Below are 18,879 nucleotides of genomic sequence, written 5' to 3' on the forward strand. Positions count from 1 at the left end.
CCTTTCTTCCAGACTTCTCACTGCAGCACTAATGGAGGCCAGCAACCCCCCTTCGCACAATTGGGAGGGGTCTGAGGGGATATGGGAGTCTTTAAAGAGCCAGATTCCACAGGGCAATGGGGGTGGTATGGGAAAAGTGACTTCTGGATCTTCTGAGAAGACAGAAGGGAAATGGGATCTTTTGTGGGGATGCACAAGATCCTCTTAGGAGAATGGAGGAGACCATTTATACTATAAATATGTATTAAAAACCTACTATAGTATTTTCATCTCTTGGGACTCTGAAGGACCTGAACATCTCAGTGGGAACAAAGGGAAAGTAGAGGAATCTGGGTTGAAATATAAGGAAAGCAGGGAGAAAGCAGAAGTCTTTGGGTAAATAAGGGGTTTTTCAAAGGCAGGGAACTTAGAAGGGTCAGGGTACTTAGGAAAATTTACTCTCATTATTTCTTTCTCTCTCTCCTTCTCTTCATTAACCCTCCCCAGGCCCTTTTGGTGCCACAGATGAGCCTCCTTTTGTGCTGACCCCACCACCAACAACCCAGGGAGCTCAGGCACCTATCCTTCAACACCCAGGTGAGTTAGTACAGTTCAAGGTTATGGGCACAGATGGAGCAAGTGAGCTCCCTGTGTTCTAGAGAGCCTGGTCTAACATTTTTGCCCAGTCCATGCTTTATCTGCTGATGCTTGTAAGTCCAGACCCCACAAGAAGTAACTGCTTGGGAAGGTTCAGCAGGGCCAATTAGCAGTTCTATCTCAGTGAGGTCCTCCCTGAAGGACATTCCATTGCTCCCTTCACTCACCAAGATATTCTAGATTATACTTGCCTAGATAGCCGAGGAATAGGACTGCAGTTCAGTCTCAGAGAAGTGGAAATGTTGGCACAAGGAGACTCATGAAAGAGAGGTCATACATGAAAAGTGAGAACTGGGTGATGAACTAAAAGACAAAAAGAAGATGGTAATGGGTATGTAGGGAAAAACCTTGAAGAGTCAGTAGACTCGAGTTCAAATTCTGATTCTCTTACTTCCTTGAGCAAATGACTCATCCTCAGTGTTCTCTTCTATTTAAATGGTGGTGTTGGGCTAGAAGATCTCAAAAGACCCATCCAAGTTCTACTTGGGATTGGAGAGACTGAAAAAATAGATTGAAAAAAACAGACAAGAAGGGATGGGAAGAGCAGAAATGAAAGAAGACAGGAAGGGCTGGGTGATTCTTTCCACAGGACAGAGAAGAGAATGGTGAAAAGAGGATAAGAAAGATGTGTCAGGGAAGCTGGGTGACAGAAAAGAAATGGAAACACAGAGAATAGGAAAGAACAAGATGAAGATGAATAAACCCCATAGAGAGTGGTGAAATACCAAACACTGAGGAGACAGGAAAGGAAGACTGAGTGATAAAGAGATTGATGAATTGAGGCCTTAAGAGGAGGAGAAGAGATGAAAATTTGGAGATTCATAACTCCAGGTTGGAGACCTCATGCTAAAAGTTCCTTCTTCTTTTGCCTTTCTTATGTTTTCCCCCTAGTCTGATCTAGCCACCAAGAAACTCTTGCAAGGAATAGGAAAGGAAAGGTCTCTATGGGGCCCAGGTCTCAATGAAGCCCTTCACTTCATTCCCTCCAACCCTTCCCCACATCCCCCACTACCCCTACACTAGGGCTTTCAGGCCTGGACAGGGTTCAGGAAGGGGAACTAGCCCCAGGAAAGCTGGGCCCGAAGTGGACAGCACCGTGTGGTCATTTTCAACAAGTTCCTGCTGAGGGTAAAACCTTTTTATGAATGGGGAGGGACTCCCCCCCCGAGGGACCCCCCCCAAGAGGTGACAGTGCCAGGGGACTTGCAAATAGCCAGGCTATCAGGACTTTGGCCCCACACCCCTTACACAGTCATTCTCTATGAGGTGTGGGGGTGGTCTGCTCTCCCCACCCCTCCAGGCCGATCTCCACAGATACTCTGGGGAATTGGGTAGGGAAAGAATTATAAGAGAGGGACTTTAAACCCATCAGTGATGAAAATATCCAAAAGAAATACTGGAGAGATGTATTGAAAATAAGAGAAGTAAGGAGTCAGGGGGAGAAATGGAGAACAGTATTAAAATCTCAAGGAAATAAAGTACCAATCTCTTCCCTTAATATCTGAGTAGGATGGATCATGGGAGCCCCAAAGGAGAGAAAGTCAAAAGCTTCCCAGGAAAACTGGAATTAAGAAACTGGGGAAAGAAAGAAATGGGAGAATATGAAGAAGGGGTCATTGCTAGAGAAGAGGGGACTTTGTAGGTTCTGTCAGAAGGCCAGGACAAGAGGGAGCTGTCCAGGAAAGAGGAGGGAGACAAGGGACAAAAGAAAGGGAAACTCTTGTTATTGCTATTGTAATCTATTTCTACAGCTAATATACCACCTCGACTTGGAAAACTGAAAGTTCTAGATGTGTCTCCAAACTTTGTCAACCTCTCCTGGACTGTTGCTGATGGCCAGTTTGATTCCTTCTTGGTCCAGTATAAAGACAAGAATGGAAAGCCCCAAGGGGTGCCAGTAGAAGGTCTCCAGCATTCTGTCACCATCTCCTCTCTAGAACCTGACCACAAGTACAAATTCACCCTTTATGGGCTTGTGGGCAAAAAACGCCATGTCCCCCTTACTACTGAGGCTAAGACACGTGAGTGTGAATGTCAGGGCTTCTTTCTTCTAGCTACCCTCAAACACCTTTCCATTCTACCTTTTTTCCTTATTCTTCCTTCTCCCAGCTATCTCTGAGACTCCAGTTGTTTAACATCTACTAAGCATATATCCCCTGCAATGCCATAGAGTCTCGTGAGAGGGGTAGCTCCCTGAAAAGGGGGCAGCTTGAAAATAGACAGCAGTCCAAGGGCCAAAGAACTTGAAGTTGCAGAGTTCTTTCCCTATTCTCTATTCTGGTAGGAGTGAGAAAATGAGAGTTTTGGAGGGAAGGGATGGGAAGAGTTGCCACAAGGACACTTTCCTATAAAGAAAGGGTCCCAGATTGGAAGGGGATTGGTTATCTAGAAGGAAGGACAAAATACCCATTACCTTCTTTTCTTGATTTCCTTGGTCTGGGATATGTTTGGAGTAGGGAGAAAGAAGACTTTTCCCTTTTCCCCTATGACCTATACCTTATTCTTTCTTTGTCTCCCTTTCTCAGCTTCTTTTCCTAACTCAGGAATTCTACCTCGTCTTGGGAAGTTGTGGGTAACAGATCCTACTTCTAATTCCCTGCACCTCTCTTGGACTGTCCCTGAGGGCCAATTTGATTCCTTCCTGGTCCAATATAAGAACAGGGATGGGCAGATCCAGGTCATTCCTGTGGAGGGACCTGAGCGTTCCATCACTGTCTCCCCACTGGACCCAAGACGGAGGTACAAATTCATCTTGTATGGACTCATTGGCAAGAAGCGCCATGGTCCCCTCTCTGCTGAGGGAACTACAGGTAAGCAGAAGCAAGGATGGCACATGAAGCTCCCCATAGATCCCCAGTTCTCATACCCTTCTTGCCCAACTCCATGGTCATCATGAAAGTCTTTCTGATGAATCTCCTCAAATTTCTGACCTCACTCTCCAGATTTCAGGCTACCTATGTTTCTATCTGTTGTGCTACAGGTATCTGTCTTTTCAGCTGCTCACCCTTCCAATCTAGGTGAAATACAGTGAGTTAATCATAATAGAGGAAACAAATGGGATTTTTCTGGAAATGTTCCTCCTCAGTTCTTGGAACCTCACACTCAGTCTCACTGTCTTTGTTCCAGCTGCAGGAGGGACCAAGAACCCCTGCCTTCCTCATCTCCAGGCACTAAAAAAGGCCCTTGAGTCCCCCACCCCCACCCCCCAGGGAACCCTGCCTTGGAGAACAGACAATGACAGATGAGACTTTAGGCTCCCTGAGCCTCTTTTGGACATTCTTCCAGGAATGAGGAAATGAGAGTTTATGGGGGAACTTCTTTGTGATTCAGTATAAAGACAGGGATAGGAAACTCCAGGCAATGCCTTTTGGGGGAGACCAGAATGAAGTCACTATCTCTGACTTAGAGCCCAACAGGAAATAAAACATAAATATCTATAGGCTCCAAGGCAAACATTGTTGTAGGGTCTTTTTCTGTGAGTGCCAACCCAGGTAAGTAAGATGTAAGGTTTTCTCTCTCCACCGGCCCTTTACCTCTTGATTCTAGCTCCTTTTCTTCTACTTTGTCCTTGCTCCTTGTTCAAGCAGGAGATTCTTTAGTCTTACTCTGTTTCTATACTTTTTCTTACTTGTGCTTTCTCAGTTCTGACATCATCAAACTCTTTGTCCCTTCCTGGCCTCTTCTCCTCTTCCTCCTATAATATTTCAGGATTCCTTAACCAAGTCACTCCCTTTGGAATTCTAGTTTTAATCTCTGATCTTTACTTCTCAGTATAGAAAACTACTCACTTCCCCTATCTTCATGGGAGTTGACTCCCCAGATCTACCCATCATTCTTCCCTAGCTTTCCCCCAATATATCCTCATCTTTCTTCTATTTTCTTCTGTGTCCAGTTGTACTCCTAATTGATCCTTTGACTCCTCTGTTTCTCTTGCATTTATTGCTTCTTTATCCTCCTGCCCTCAGATGGCTCCTAGAAGAGAAAGTGAGCACTCTCTCACTCAAACCCAATTCACGTACATATCATGGAATCACCTCCCTGATGTCATGAATGAAGGACAAAAGGCAGCTAAGTGGCATAGTGGATAGAACACTGACCCTGGAGTAAGGAGGATCTGAGTTCAAATTTGGCCTTAGTGATTTGTTATTTATTAACTGTGTGACCATGGGCAAGTCACTTAACTTCATTGCCCCACAAAAACAAAAGGAAAAACAAAAAGAATGAAGGACAAACAACAACAATCCCCCCACCATAATTAAAACTCTGGTTCAGGTCCTAGTTGCCTCCTTATGTTGGTTCCTGTTGTTTTGTTTCTAGGTCTCAATTCCTCCTTCCCTTTTTTCATATTCCCTTCTTTCTACCCCATCTTCTCACATACTCTTGTTAGTTTGTCCAAAGAATCCAAGAAAGCTCATGAAATTGCATTTCCCAGATTGTTTTTCCAGGGAAGTTTCAATCTATCTAGCCAGTCTGGGTTGAACTTAAGGTGCTATGGATAGACTGGACAGAGAAGAATATGTTATCTTTAGAAAGCCCTATCAGACTCTGAACTTTCTTGTTATTTTAATTCCAAGATTCTTTCCAAATTCCTCAATCTTATCTTTCTCTCAGAATGTTTTGTCTACTTAACTTATGGAATCTTTTTGTTCATGTCCTTCCTTCCTCATCTCTCCTTGCTCTTTCAATTACCTTTCCTCCTTTTTTTAAAGCTTTCCTTCTCTCCTTATCCTTCTTGTCTTCTAAAACATCTCTTTTTCACTGACCTCTCTTCTCTTGTTCTGGCTCAGTTTTTCCACATTCACTATAGCATCTCCTCCCTTATCCTCAGATAGAAACTTATTACAACTTCTCTGGGGGAACACAAAGGCAGAGATTCTACTATATGGATTATTTGGAAGGAACAGGGACAACTTTAGCAGTAAATAGGTAAATACTTGAGGGGCCAGAAAAGGTCCTGTGTTCCACATAACTGGACTGAGGACTGAAATTCTAATTTTAGTCAATAATTGCTTTGAGTCTTCTTTTATCATTAAAATACCTATGTAGAGCACTGTAAATCCCATAGAAAGAATGATTTTTTTTTATACTTTTTCTCTTGACTGGAGAGAAACAACTTAAAAGCCACTAGGGATCAAAAGGGGGAAGACAGCTTTTAAAGAAGAATAAGTATGAAGGTATATACCTTCATATACCTCTGGTTTTAATTGCCTAGAGCAGTTTAACCTTAAAGTTCACTTTTTTTTTTGAGCTTAAGGTTATCCTTCCAGCCATTTCTACCTCTAGATTTAACTTCTAGGGTTGTCCTGAATTTCTTGAGATTCAGTGAAACACCACTCATATTTGGAGTCAGAAGACTTGGGTTTGGAGTTTAGATCTCTTACTTGTACCTGTGTGACTTTGAACAAGTCATTTGAGTTGGATATAGAACCTTAGACTCATCTAGTCTCTCCTCTTCATTTTACAGAATACACCACTCAAGCAGAGAAAGGTGAAAAGTCTTGTCTAGTTACATAGGTAGTAAGTGAAAAGGTCTTAATTTTTACCTTGGTTTCAAGTCAACCTATACTTACGTTACTATTATTCCCTTCAATGTTTCCTAGACCCTTGGAAGTCTTATCCTTGACCCAGTTCTCTTTTAAAAAATTTTTATTACCTGAAAGTATATTCTCTAGCTGGTCCTAATTGATTTATTGTTTTAAACTAGCATATGAGCCTTAGTCTCACTAGCAGTCAAGTGGGTTGTTTCATTGTGGACAACATCTTTCCATCATTCCTCTCACAAGTCTGTCTGAATTGTTCCTTCTAGTGGTAAGAAATTAACTTTTTAGATTCTTTGTTTCAGAACTCAACCTTTCTTTGGATGACACTCAATTTCTGTTTTCTTAGCTCCAAAGTCACAAAACAGAGATGACTGATCCTGAGCTCAATGACTGATCAAATAGAGCTACTAGCTCTATCTAGTCCTCCAGCTTTTTTTTTTTTTGATGACTTATCATTCAGATGTCCTGCCCATGGGGTAGATTTTATATTTTTATAATATAATTATTTCAAAGATCTGGTGAAACAAATCAACATAATTTCCACTAAAGGAATAGAAAGATCCAATAGCTTCTAACTCTATTTCAGCTCCAAAATGGAAAGAGGAGACTCCACTAGCCACTGAGGGTCCCAAGCCTCACCTGGGAAAGTTGACAGTGACAGATGTGACTCAGAATTCCCTGCATCTTCTCTGGTCTATCCTTGAGAAATTTGACTCTTTCGTGATCCAATACAAAGACAAGGATGGACAACTCCAAACGGTGCCAGTTGAGGCTGACCAGAATGAAGTTATCATCTCTGACTTGCAGCCCTCTTGGAAATACAAGATTAATCTCTATGGACTTCGAGGCAAACAAAGAGTTGGCCCCATTTCTGTGACTGCCACAACAAGTAAGTGAAAGTGATTCAGATCTTATCCCCACTTCCATTCATTTCCATTCTTATTTCCTAATCCTCACCATCTCCCCCTCTCAGAATTGTCTTTTTTTAGTCTCCTTTAGCAATTTAGTCCTCTGCCCACCCTATTTCCTCCCAGGGTCTAGATTAAAGCAGAGAATCCCTTGTCCTTCAGAAAAATTGAATCCATCCTTCCTAAGGTCTTCTCATTCTGCCAGCTAACTCCAGGCAAAATGGCTCCTTCTTCAGAGTAGACAGAGAGGAACCTCCCTTTTCTCAAATCAAAAGTTCCTTTTTCCATCTAACCTAATATCCTGCTAAAGCCAACTTGGTATATTTCTTGGTGATTTAATGCATCTGGTTCTTGCATTCATCCATATGATCTTCTGAGGCATGAAAGTATTTAAGACACCCCCTGTTTTTGCCCTTTCTTTTGGGGTCAAATAATCCATATTCTCTTAATCTCTTTATTCAGCCTCTGGCCCTCTTCCAGGCCCTTTCTGTCTTCCAAACTGGCCTTAATTCCTGCTCCATGACTTCCTCTTGGCTTTCCTGTTTCTGATGGCTACTTCTTTCTCTCACTTAAGCTGATTCATCCTTCCCACCTCTCATCCCATCTTAGAAAAATTTAATTTGTTCTTCAATGAGAAACAGTAGTGACTTTTTTTAACCTTCTATTCATAGTGTGATCATTTTTTTTCTTTTTTTCCTTTTCCAGGCCCATTACCTATAGAGCCTCATCTGGGAGAGGTGACAGTAAGAGATGTGACTCCAGATTCTCTGAATCTTTTCTGGACTGTCACTGAGGGCGAGTTTGACTCCTTTGAAGTTCAGTACAGGGACAGGAATGGACAACTACAATTGGTGTCCGTGGAGGGCATTCAGGATGAGGTTACTATATCTGATCTAGAGCACAGCCAGAAATACAACTTTCTTCTTTTTGGCATCAAAGATGGCAAACGCCATGGGCCCATCTCTGTTGAAGCAAAAACTGGTGAGTGAGAGAAATTGGCCATCCTCAGTGCTGCTTCCCTACTTCTTCCCTTTCTGTATTTGCTCTCTTTTCATTTTCTGTGGTCCTTTCCTCTTCCTTTCCTCTCCTTTTTCTTTCTTCTAAGGCAATGGTTTTCAAACTTTTTCGTCTTAGGACCACTTTAAACTTAAAAATTATTGATGTCTTCAAAGAGCTTTTGCTTATGTGGGTTATATCTATAAATATTTACTTGATTTATTTATTTAAAATTAAATTTGATAAAATTTTGAATATTAATTCATTAAAAATAAAAACAAACCAATTTCATGTTAACATAAATAACATTTTTATAGGATAGGATAACATACTAATATAATATAGTAAATGAAATAAATTATAGTAAATATAATATACTATAACAGTATAGTTTATAATATTGTTTAATTCTTATTTTGTCACTTTTATTTGTATCCAACTCTTCATGACCTCATTTGGGGTTCTCTCAGCAAAGATACTGGAATGATTTGTCATTTCCTTCTCCAGCTCCTTTTACAGATGAAGAAACTGAGACAAACAGAGTTAAGTGATTTATCTAAGTTAAGACAGCTAGTAAGTGTCTGAGGTCAGATTTAAACACAGGAAAATGAGTCTTCCTAACTCCAGGCCCAGCATGCCATTGCTGATGCCACCTCACTACCTCCTATAATATAGCATAGTATTGTACAATTAGTATAGTTTAGTAAATATAGTATAATTATAATTTATAATATATAGTATAATATAATTATATTTTATTATAATATAGTGCATATAGTATAGACCAGAAGAGTATTAAACAGTATACTCCATAATACTGTTCATGGAGAAGAGGGTTACACTTCTCTGGCATGGGAATTGCCTCCCCATCACTTTTTTGGAAGGTTGATCTCGCTGTATGCTCTTGGAGTGAGGGCAACCCTGGAGCAGTGGAGGGAGGCTTTGGCTCTGCTGAAGCTGGGGGGACTTTGGTGGAGCTGTCATATTCTTCTCCCCTTTCTTTGCTCTCTGCCTTTCTCTTTTAACTGTCCATCAGTCCCATCTCTAACTACTCAGAGGCCAACTCCCCTTCACTCCCCCCAACCCTCACATCTCCCTGCTTCCCTCCTCCTCCCTCCCACAGGACTTTGGAAACTAGGAACCAGAAGAAATAGAAGGCTTGTTGCCCAGGCCAGCCCAGGCCAGATGTCTCCCCTTTCCCGGGGCTCTGGCTAGTCCCTCCCCTGCCCCTGGGGGCTCTCAATTGCCAGACAAAACTCAACAACAACAATGCCGTCAGCGCCCTTGGTATCCAGGAAGGCAGTCTGCCAGCTTTTTCCCAGGCCCCAAGAATCTTCTTACAGACACCTGATCAGTTCCCTTATTTGCCCCTTCCACCTCTTTTCCTCCCTTGGGTCTCTCTCCACTCACCAACGAATTAATTCCCTACACATCATAGATAGATGCAACTGTGCCCCCAGCTGGTCTGCATGGGACTTAAGTCCCAGGGTCCAAGTGTACAAGGAATGGTGCTACCATCAGTTCTAAGAGCAACTCTTTTCTCCTTTACATAGTGTCTGCTCCCTTTCAAGGACTCCTCATCCTCTTTTTCATCCTTTATCAGTATCCTAGGTATTCAGAAGGGGAGAGCTGTGACAAAGAAAAATCAGAAGAGAAGAGGTTCTGGGGGAGGGAAGAAAGGAACCATAAATACAGAATCTAAGACAGGGCATGGAAAAGAAGGAGCTATGTCCCTGGCTTCTCCCACTCCCTCCTCCCTGCCCCTCACTGACCTACACAAAGTTCTACTAAGGAACTAAGCTCTCACAGGTGATATAAAGGTTTGGCTACAAGAACCTACTGACTAAGAGAAATAAGATACCAGAGGGAAACTGGAGAATCTCTGTCTAGCTAATAACTTTCAGAGCAGGTAGCACTTGTCTGCATTGGGGAGGGCCTTTTTAGGCCTTTGAGTAGTTCAATGGTTAGACTACCAAGCCTGAAATCAAAGCCTGACTCAGACACTAACTCTGTGACCTTAAGCAAGTAATTCTGTTTGCCTTAGTTTCCTCATCTCTAAAATGGGCATAATAATAGTACCTGTTTTTCAGGGTTATTGTGAGGAAAAAATGAGAAAATATTAGGAAAGCACTGTTTAATGTTAAATACTAATATTACTATTGTTTCAAGGTAAAATGAAGGTATAATATGATACTTAGTTAATCTATGCATTTCTAACTCAGGTCAGGAAACGAAGGGGGATGGAATATGGAGCTCTGCATTAGCTGTCAAAAACTATTCCTGTCTAGGTGACAGGATTGCCATGAACTGCCTACTTTTCTTTAAGGGCCAGTCTTTCTTCTTTATGGTCCGATATAAAGATAGGGATAGACAATTACTCCCAGTGTCTGGTATGGTATGGTATAGTAAAATAAAGTAGAGTAGAATATTGTATCAATACAAATATGGACATTTAGTCACTACTCTCAGTCTAGGACCTAGATACAAGTATAGGGCTTTAGGCTGTTTGGCAAAGAAGGCTATCGCCTCTTTCTTTCTGCTGGTGCCACTTTTCAGTGGGAGCATGTGGATTTCTTCCGTTTCATCTACCTATATGGTTTGGGAAAACCTAGTGCTTTCACCAAACTTCCCCCAAAGCTCTTTGTCCTAACCCAGGCAATGAGTTGACCTCCAGCCCCTACCTTATCTGTTCTTTGAAGTCATCTAACTTGCTGGAGACAACTTTCTCATTCTCAAAGAGCTTGAGCTCTTTGAGCTTCAGGCATCATAGGAACTTACCACTCTCCGAAGCCTCACTTTGGGGAGAAATTGACAGCAGTGACTGTGGCTGAGGGCACTTATCATGGACTGTCCAAAGGGGATTCTTTGATTCCTTTGTGGTCCAAAACAAAGACAAAGAGGGGCAGTCTCAGGTTATGCCTGTGGAAGGGAAATGGAATGAAGTCGCAGTTTTTGGCCTGGAACCGTCTCTTAAGGTGCTCCTCTATGAGCTCTACTTGGGGAAGCAGCTGGGCCCCATCTCAACTATTGTTATGACAGGTGACTGGGAGTCGTTAAGCCTGCTAGTATTTTTTTTTCATTTTTCATTTTTTTTATGTTTTTGCAAGGCAAATGAGATTAAGTGGTTTGCCCAAGACCATACAGCTAGTGTCTGAGGCCAGATTTGAACTCAGGTACTCCTGACTTCAGGGCCAGTGCTCTAATCCACTGTGCCACCTAACCGCCCCCTGCTAGTATTTTCTATCCCCTTTCTTCTGGCACAAGAGCCTAAGAACCCTCCTGTCACTCCTTGCTAGTTTCCTCAACTTAGTGAAAACTGGCTTCTGTATCTCTAACTTCAACAAATTGGAGGGGAACAAAGATAAATAAGGCATTGTCCCTAGCTTCATTATGAGGCTTAAAGCAAAATAGGCAATATCAGACATGCATACCAATAACCAAGCATAAAATAAGATGCCTGCAGTTCAAAAGAAGTGTAGTTGGGGCAGGTAGGTGGCACAGTGGATAGAGCACTGGCCCTGGAGGCAGGAGGACCTGATTTCAGATATGACCTCAAACACTTAATTAGCTAGCTGTGTGGCCTTGGGCAAGTCACTTATCCCCACTGCCTTGCAAAAAAAAAAAAGGAACTTCAATTTTAAAAAAAAGAAGTGTACTTAATAAAGTGTTGATCCACTTCTGGTCTCAAGGGATGGAGCATTGATGAATGGGGAAACATTTGAACAGGATTTTGAAAGATGAACAGAATTTCAATGAGTAGAAACAGGGAAAGGCATTTTGAGCATTGAGAATTGTGTGAGCAAAGACTCAGAATGACATAGAGTCCTATTTGGCCTGAGAGTGGGTTGAGGACATGCATGTGTAAGGGTAGGCATGATCAAGATTTCAGAGGACCTTGAATGCCAATTCTCTCATATTGAATTCTGTGACTTCCCTACTTCCATCTAGAGATGCAGTGAGGCTTTAAGGGAAAAATACCCTTGACCAGGGCTCCAGAGGAATCTCTCTAAGATTGTCAGATTTAGGCAACTAGGTGATGCAGTAGATAGAGCACAGGTCCTGGAGTCAGGAGGACCTGAGTTCAAATTTGACCTCAGACACTTAATAATTACCTAAGCAGTGTGATCTTGGGCAAGTCACTTAACCCCACTACCTTTCAAAAACAAAAAAATTGTAGATTTAGAGCTGTAAGGGCCCTTATCTTATATACCTAATCCAGTCTATCCCCTTCGCTTCTTCACATTTTCCCAAGAAAGAAACTGAGACCTAGAGTTCATACACATTAAAAAATGACTGAGGCAAGATTTGAATTCAAGTCCTCTGACTTTAAAGTTACCCCTCTTATGGAGTCCCAGTTCTACCTTTAGCTGTATATCCTAAATTCCGTTTTGTCCTCTAGAAATGTCAGATAACTTCTTTTTTTTAGTTTTTTGCAAGGCCATGGGGTTAAGTGGCTTGCCCAAGGCCACACAGCTAGGTAATTATTAAGTGTGTAAGGCCAGATTTGAACTCAGATACTCCTGACTCCGGGGTCAGTGCTCTATCCATTATACCACCTAGCCGCCCCATCAGATAATATTTTGTTTTATAACTCTCTAATGCCCTATCTTGGTCTTGTATTCCTTAAATCTCTATTTATATTCTTGTATCCCTAGATGATTAATTCCTTTACTTTATATCTCCTCAATCCTCAACAGGGTGCTTTGAAAAAGTAGGCCCAAAACAAATATTTGTTACATTGTGCTGTAATGTCCTACTGTGGATACTTGATAAATAAATCCCTAGAGTTTTTCTACTAAATAGTGAATCTCTTATTTGTCTTCCAAGTGAGCGAGGAGAGTTATCACAGGGCTAGACTGTTTCTTTGCAAATGGCAACCAAATTCAGAAAAGGAATAGACCCATCTTTTCTGTCCGAAATCCTCTCCTTCCTGATCTGTTCTAGGACCAAAAAAGGAACAAATTCTAGTTCCCCTATCCCCAGCCACTGATACTCTTCAGTTACCAACTCCCTACCTAGGAGAACTAAAGGTGACAAATGCCACCTCAGATTCTCTACACCTCTCTTGGACTACTCCAGAAGCTCAATTTGAATCCTTTATGATCCAGTACAAGAATGGGGATGGGCATTCTAAGATTGTACATTGAGGGGGACAAGAACACAGCCATCATCTCTGATCTGGAGCCAGATCACAAATACAAGGTGAATCTCTATGGTTTCCATGATGGACAACACACAGGCCCCTTCTCCATCATTGGTGTTACTGGTGAGTAAAAAGCAAAAGCAAACAGATTCTGAGAAGTGATTCTGAGCTAGAGTAGGTCTTCCTTTCTTTGTCATTGACTTCATGCCTTATTTGGTTTAGACCCTTAAGATCTAGTTTCTAGTTTTCTTTACTTGCATTTGAGACTCCAAGTTCTACCTATCTCCTATGACTCAAACAGATCTTTGGGGAGTAGGGGCTTTTAGGCTTATCTGTTCACTTTAAAGGCCCTAGATATTGCCAGTTGATAAAAATGTTTGTCAGGCACTGAATAAATAGGATAGAGTATAAAACAGTTTTCTTAAATTGCATTCTATGATTGATTCTAGAAGCTACAGTCTAGTGATAGGTTGGAAAAATTCAATTTTGGTAGGTTTTTTTACAGCAGCCTTTGATCTCCATGGGAGCCAAGGAATTCCTAAAATTTTCACTAAAAAAAAAAAAACAGAATTGTGGGGCATCAAAGATGTAATAATATCTGTGTATGAACACAGGAGTAAAAAGTTCCTTATTTTTTTCTTCCTTTGCCCTTGAGAGATACTACGCCTCATACTATTCAGGGTTCATGAAACAGTCACAGAGGTGAAACTGAGTCTCCCAGTATGTGGCAGATACCAGGTCAAGATGAAGGCACAATTTTCTGATGCTTGAAGTTGCCTGATATGATGGTGTGGGAGATATTCACACAGGCACCATAAAACTGTGAACAACTGGGCAAATTAGAACCTTTACTGACTAGATTCAGAAATTATACTGAGATGATGGGAAACATTGCTCAGAACTGTTTGGAAAATCCTTATAGCAGATTACTTGCTATCATGGGGAGGGGGGAAGGAAGGAAGGGAGGTAGAAAAATCTGAAACTCAAAAGTTTTCAAAAAGATGAATATCTTTGCATGTAATTGAAAAAATAAAATAAAACATTAAAAATTATTTAGAAACCAGAATTATATGCCTTCATCTTCATCCTGAGCTAGAATTTTCTGCAAATGACCCTTTTTTATTTATCAGACACAAGTAATCAAGGTTTTGTGACCACAGACTTTATGAAGTGTACTCTGAATGAAAGGGAAATTTGTTGAACTCTTCCTTGGAGAATCCTTTGTCAAACCATTTCCCAAAACTCCTTTCAAGTACTCTTTTGCTTTCTGATTTCAGGCTTAGGGAGGGTTGTTCTAAACTACAATTAACCATAGATCATGCAAAGAGAATAAAAGATAAGAGGTGTGTATTGTGTTTTGTGTGTGGTATATATGGTTGTGCATGTATGTATGTATGGGGTGTGTGTGTGTGTGTGTGTGTGTGTGTGTGTGTGTGTGTGTTTGGGTCCCAGTTCTGGACCTCAAAGTATGAACAAGCAAGTTTGGGAAGCACTGGAAAAGGAGTCAATTTCTCTCTCTGGCCCATTACGCTTTGAGAGAGCTGATGGTCCAATATTAGGGGATTTCTCTTATTCCCACAACCAAATTCTGCTCTTGTTCTGTTTGTTTTCACAGCTAGTCCCAGAGAAAAGGGCTTGAACCACATAGTGACTGACAGTCAAAGAGACCAACTCCTATAATTATACTGCATTCCCCCATGTGACAGGTAGAAGAGAGATTTAATTTGATCACTGTAACTGTGGTCTCTGCTTCTTGAATAGTCAATAGGAAGTCTCTTTCAAAGGTAAAGGAAGAGGAAATGTGGAATAAATCAATTCTTTTTTTCCCCCTATGAGAACTTGGGAGTCCCTTGACTCTCACAGAAATGAAATGCTATTGAAGAACTACTTTACTTTTAGTTCCTAGAGAGATAAATATACTATTCTGATATGAGGAACACAAAAATATCCTAGAGGTATGCTATCCTTAAACTTGTTTTTATGTGTCTCATCATCTATATGAGAAAGTGGAGATTCCAACTCCCAAAGCACCTGCCACTGAGGCCCCTGAGCCCACAGAGATAGATACCTCTCCTAGGAGAGTTGACAGTGAAAGGAACCACCACAGGCTCCCTGAAGCTCTCCTGGACCATTCCCCAGAGAAGGTTTGATGCCTTCTTGATCCAGTATAAGGACAGGGATGGGCAACCCTAATTCATGCATATTGGGGGAGACCAGAATGAGGTCACTGTCTCTGGCCTAGAGCCTCACCACAGATACAACATGAATCTCTATGATTTTCATGATGGACAGCATGTGAGCCCAATCTCTGTCATTGGTGTTACACATGAGTTAAGGACAATATAATAGACTTAGAATAATATTTATCCTCTTTTCCTATTTTTGTTTAGGTTCTAGGCTCTCAGTTGCTGTTTTCAGTGTGTGCTGTGTCCATATTACCTGTACCCCCAGAAAACAAGTCAATCAATCTGTCAGTAAACATTTTTGAGCATTTACTATGTGCCAGGCACTTTTTCCTTTAGGGCTGAACTCAGAGCACACTGGATTTTAGATTGTCCCAAGAATAGAGAGCAATGCTAGGGGAAAAAAATTTCTGACTTGAAATGTTCACTTCTGAACTGCAAATAAACATGTAGTAGAGCTGCTTATGCCAGGAATTATCTGGCCTCCTTGGCCAGAATATGACAGAGACCAACTAAGCAACATGTTTGAAGAGTAACCTAAAGACTTCTAATCATCAACCCTGATTTTAAAAGTCAATGATATCTTTCCCTATTTCTGGGTTCTTAGTATTTCTTTCCAACAGCTATACCAGTCTACTAAAGAAAACAGGGAGTGAGCAGGGTAAGCCAACCACTTTTCTCTCTCTCTCTCTCTTTTTTTTTAACTTTTTGCAAGGCAATGGGGTTAAGTGGCTTGCCCAAGGTCACACAGCTAGTTAATTATTAAGTGTCTGAGGCCGTATTTGAACTCAGGTACTCCTGACTCCAGGGTTGGTGCTCTATCCACTGTACCACCTAGCCGCCCCAAACCACTTTTCTCAAAGTCAATTTTAGTTTCTCTCTGGATTTCTTTATCAATCCCTAAGGAAGAGATCCCAACTCACATAACCTCAACCACTGAGTCCCCAGAATCCTGTTTAATACCTCACCTAGGGAAATCAATAGTGACACATTTGATTCTATATACCTTTCACCTTTCTTGGAGTGTCTCAGAGTTTCAGTTTTACTCCTTCATGATCTGGTATAAAAATGGGGATGGACAACCTGAATTGAAGAGTGTCAGAGGTGACCAGAATGAGATCACTATCTCTGGCTTGGAACCTGATCACAAATACAAGATAAATTTCTAGGGTTTCCATGATTGGCCTTTTCTCTGTTATTGTAGTAACAGGTAGGTAAGGAGTAAGGAGGATAGGTACTTGGGAGTGATTTTGGACCAAAATTTGCATATTAGGGGGCATTCTCCATAGAGGTCATTGTTCCTGTGTCTCAGAGGCTCCTCCTTCCTCTAAGCTTTCCATGCTTTGAGACCACAAATCCAGTTGTTGCTGCTCTCTGAGGACTGAGATTCCTCAAATTTCTTGGATTTGGAGGAAATAGGATATTCTGATTGAGGCAAGAAGAAAATAAAGAAAGGCTATTTCTCAAAGAGGTTATCAAGGGCTTCAGAGCTATAGAATTTTGTATACCTGGGGTTAAGTATCACCTTCCACAGTTCATATCATATTTGTAGTACATCGGGGCCTCAGACAACAACCAGGGATCCCTGGAGCCTCAATAGGCATAATTTGTTATTAGTTCTTCAAGAATTGAGTCCATAAGATAAAAGAAAACTAGTCCATGCATTAGAGACATATATATATATATATATATATATATATCTTTAAATGTAAAAAAATTGTAAATATATTACTTACAATATTTATTGTAAATAAAATACTTTGTTATAAAAAATCTACCCAATAAAGTTTTCTCCTTTAAAAAAGAAAAGCAAAAAATTCTAATATATTAACACATCTGACAGCCCATATCTCATTCCTTATTGTAATCTGCTGCCTGATAGTAAGAAGAGGAATGTATTAGGGCAGGTAGAGTACTGGAAATGGAGTCAGGAAGTTTTTTTCTTATTGTTAAGCTGTTTTTCAGTCATGTCTGACTCTTCATGATCCCATTTGGGATTTTCTTGACAAAATACTGGAGTAGTTGCCATTTCCTTCTCCAGCCCATTTTACAGATGAAGAATTGAGGCAAACAGGGTTAAGTGAATTTGCCCAGCATCACACAGTGTCTGGGGTTGGATTAGAAGACAGGAAAAAGAAGATGAATCTTCCTGACTTCAGATGCCCAGCACCCTAGCCATTGTACCACCTTTCTGAGTTCAAATACTGTTTCAGACACTTATTAGCTGTGTGACCTTGGACAAAGCACTACATCTCTGTTTGCCCCAGTTTCCTCATCTGTAAAAAGGGATAAAAATATTTTCCCCAGGCTTGCTGTGAGGATAAAATGAAATAATATTTATAAAGGGCTTTACAAGTGTTAGAGCACTATATAAATGTTTGCTAGCTATTATTATTAGTACTCTGGAGTCAATATTATTGTTATTATGGCAGAGGATTTATATTTTCAGCATATTTTCTTTTACATTTTTGTGGTCATTACATGTATTGTTTTCTTGATTCTGATGACTTTACTCATTTCATGCAATCTTTCCAAATTCCTCTCTTATTTTCTATTGTGCAGCAGTATTTCCATTAACTTAAATCTAACAATTTTTTCAGTATGTTATATTTGTGTTTGTGTTTGTGTTTGTGTGTGTGTCTCTTCTTATATATATATATATATATATTTATATATATATATATATATATATATATATATATATATATTTAAGAGTCATCCACAAAGGGATGATAATTAAAGTCATGGGAGTTATTGAGGTCCCCAAGTAAAAACTAATAGAAGGGGGTCTAGAACAGAGCCTTCTGTAAATGCATTGTTAGTGAGGATGATATGAAAAATGAATCAGTTAATGGAGACCAAGAAGGAGCAGATGATGCATGTTGGGGGAGACCAGAATGAGATCACTATAACTGAGCTGGAGCCTGACCACAGATACAAGATAAATATCTATGGTTTTCATGATGGAGAGTGTGTGGGCCTAGTCTTTGTCATTGCTGTTAACAGGTAAGTGAATGGAAATGAATCACTTTCAGACTGAGGATTTACTTCACATTGGTGATTGGCCTCATATCTATGTGTTTCTTAAAATTGCAATGCCCAGTATACTTATCATCTTTTCCCATGACCCCCCTCTGTGACCACAGTGTGCATCTTACCTATATGACAAACAATACAAATTGTCTGGAACTAAGTGGAAAAAGAATCAGATTACTAGAGAACTGAAGTCTTCACTGCTATGTTGTCTACTTTCCTCTCTACTCTCTATCTTACTAAACTCTTCAACCTGGGAGAGCTAAGCTTGCTAAATTATTCAGATTGATGAGATCCTGGACAACCATGACTTCTTACAATCCAATGTAAAGACTTCCCTAGATTATAACCAATGACTAATTAGCATCCATACATGTAGAGTGATTAGAGCTTTTTACAACAAATCAGGAAGGCCTGGGTTCAAATCTGACATCAGATAT

The 18,879-nt window shown here is 40.7% G+C and overlaps 1 protein-coding gene across 3 annotated transcripts in view; it reads left to right on the forward strand.

Annotated features, from left to right (window-relative positions):
* The window catches only part of TNXB (tenascin XB), a 70,792-nt gene that overhangs the window by 13,835 nt on the left and 38,078 nt on the right, over window positions 1-18,879 (forward strand). For all 3 annotated transcript variants that reach the window (XM_074236647.1, XM_074236648.1, XM_074236649.1), the window contains 5 exons: window positions 487-576; window positions 2,388-2,657; window positions 3,162-3,446; window positions 6,763-7,065; window positions 7,790-8,065. In XM_074236647.1, the coding sequence (XP_074092748.1) occupies window positions 487-576; window positions 2,388-2,657; window positions 3,162-3,446; window positions 6,763-7,065; window positions 7,790-8,065 (1,224 nt within the window). The remainder of the gene's footprint in view (window positions 1-486; window positions 577-2,387; window positions 2,658-3,161; window positions 3,447-6,762; window positions 7,066-7,789; window positions 8,066-18,879) is intronic.

Source organism: Macrotis lagotis, chromosome 5, assembly GCF_037893015.1.
Source record: "Macrotis lagotis isolate mMagLag1 chromosome 5, bilby.v1.9.chrom.fasta, whole genome shotgun sequence".
NCBI lineage: Eukaryota > Metazoa > Chordata > Mammalia > Peramelemorphia > Peramelidae > Macrotis > Macrotis lagotis.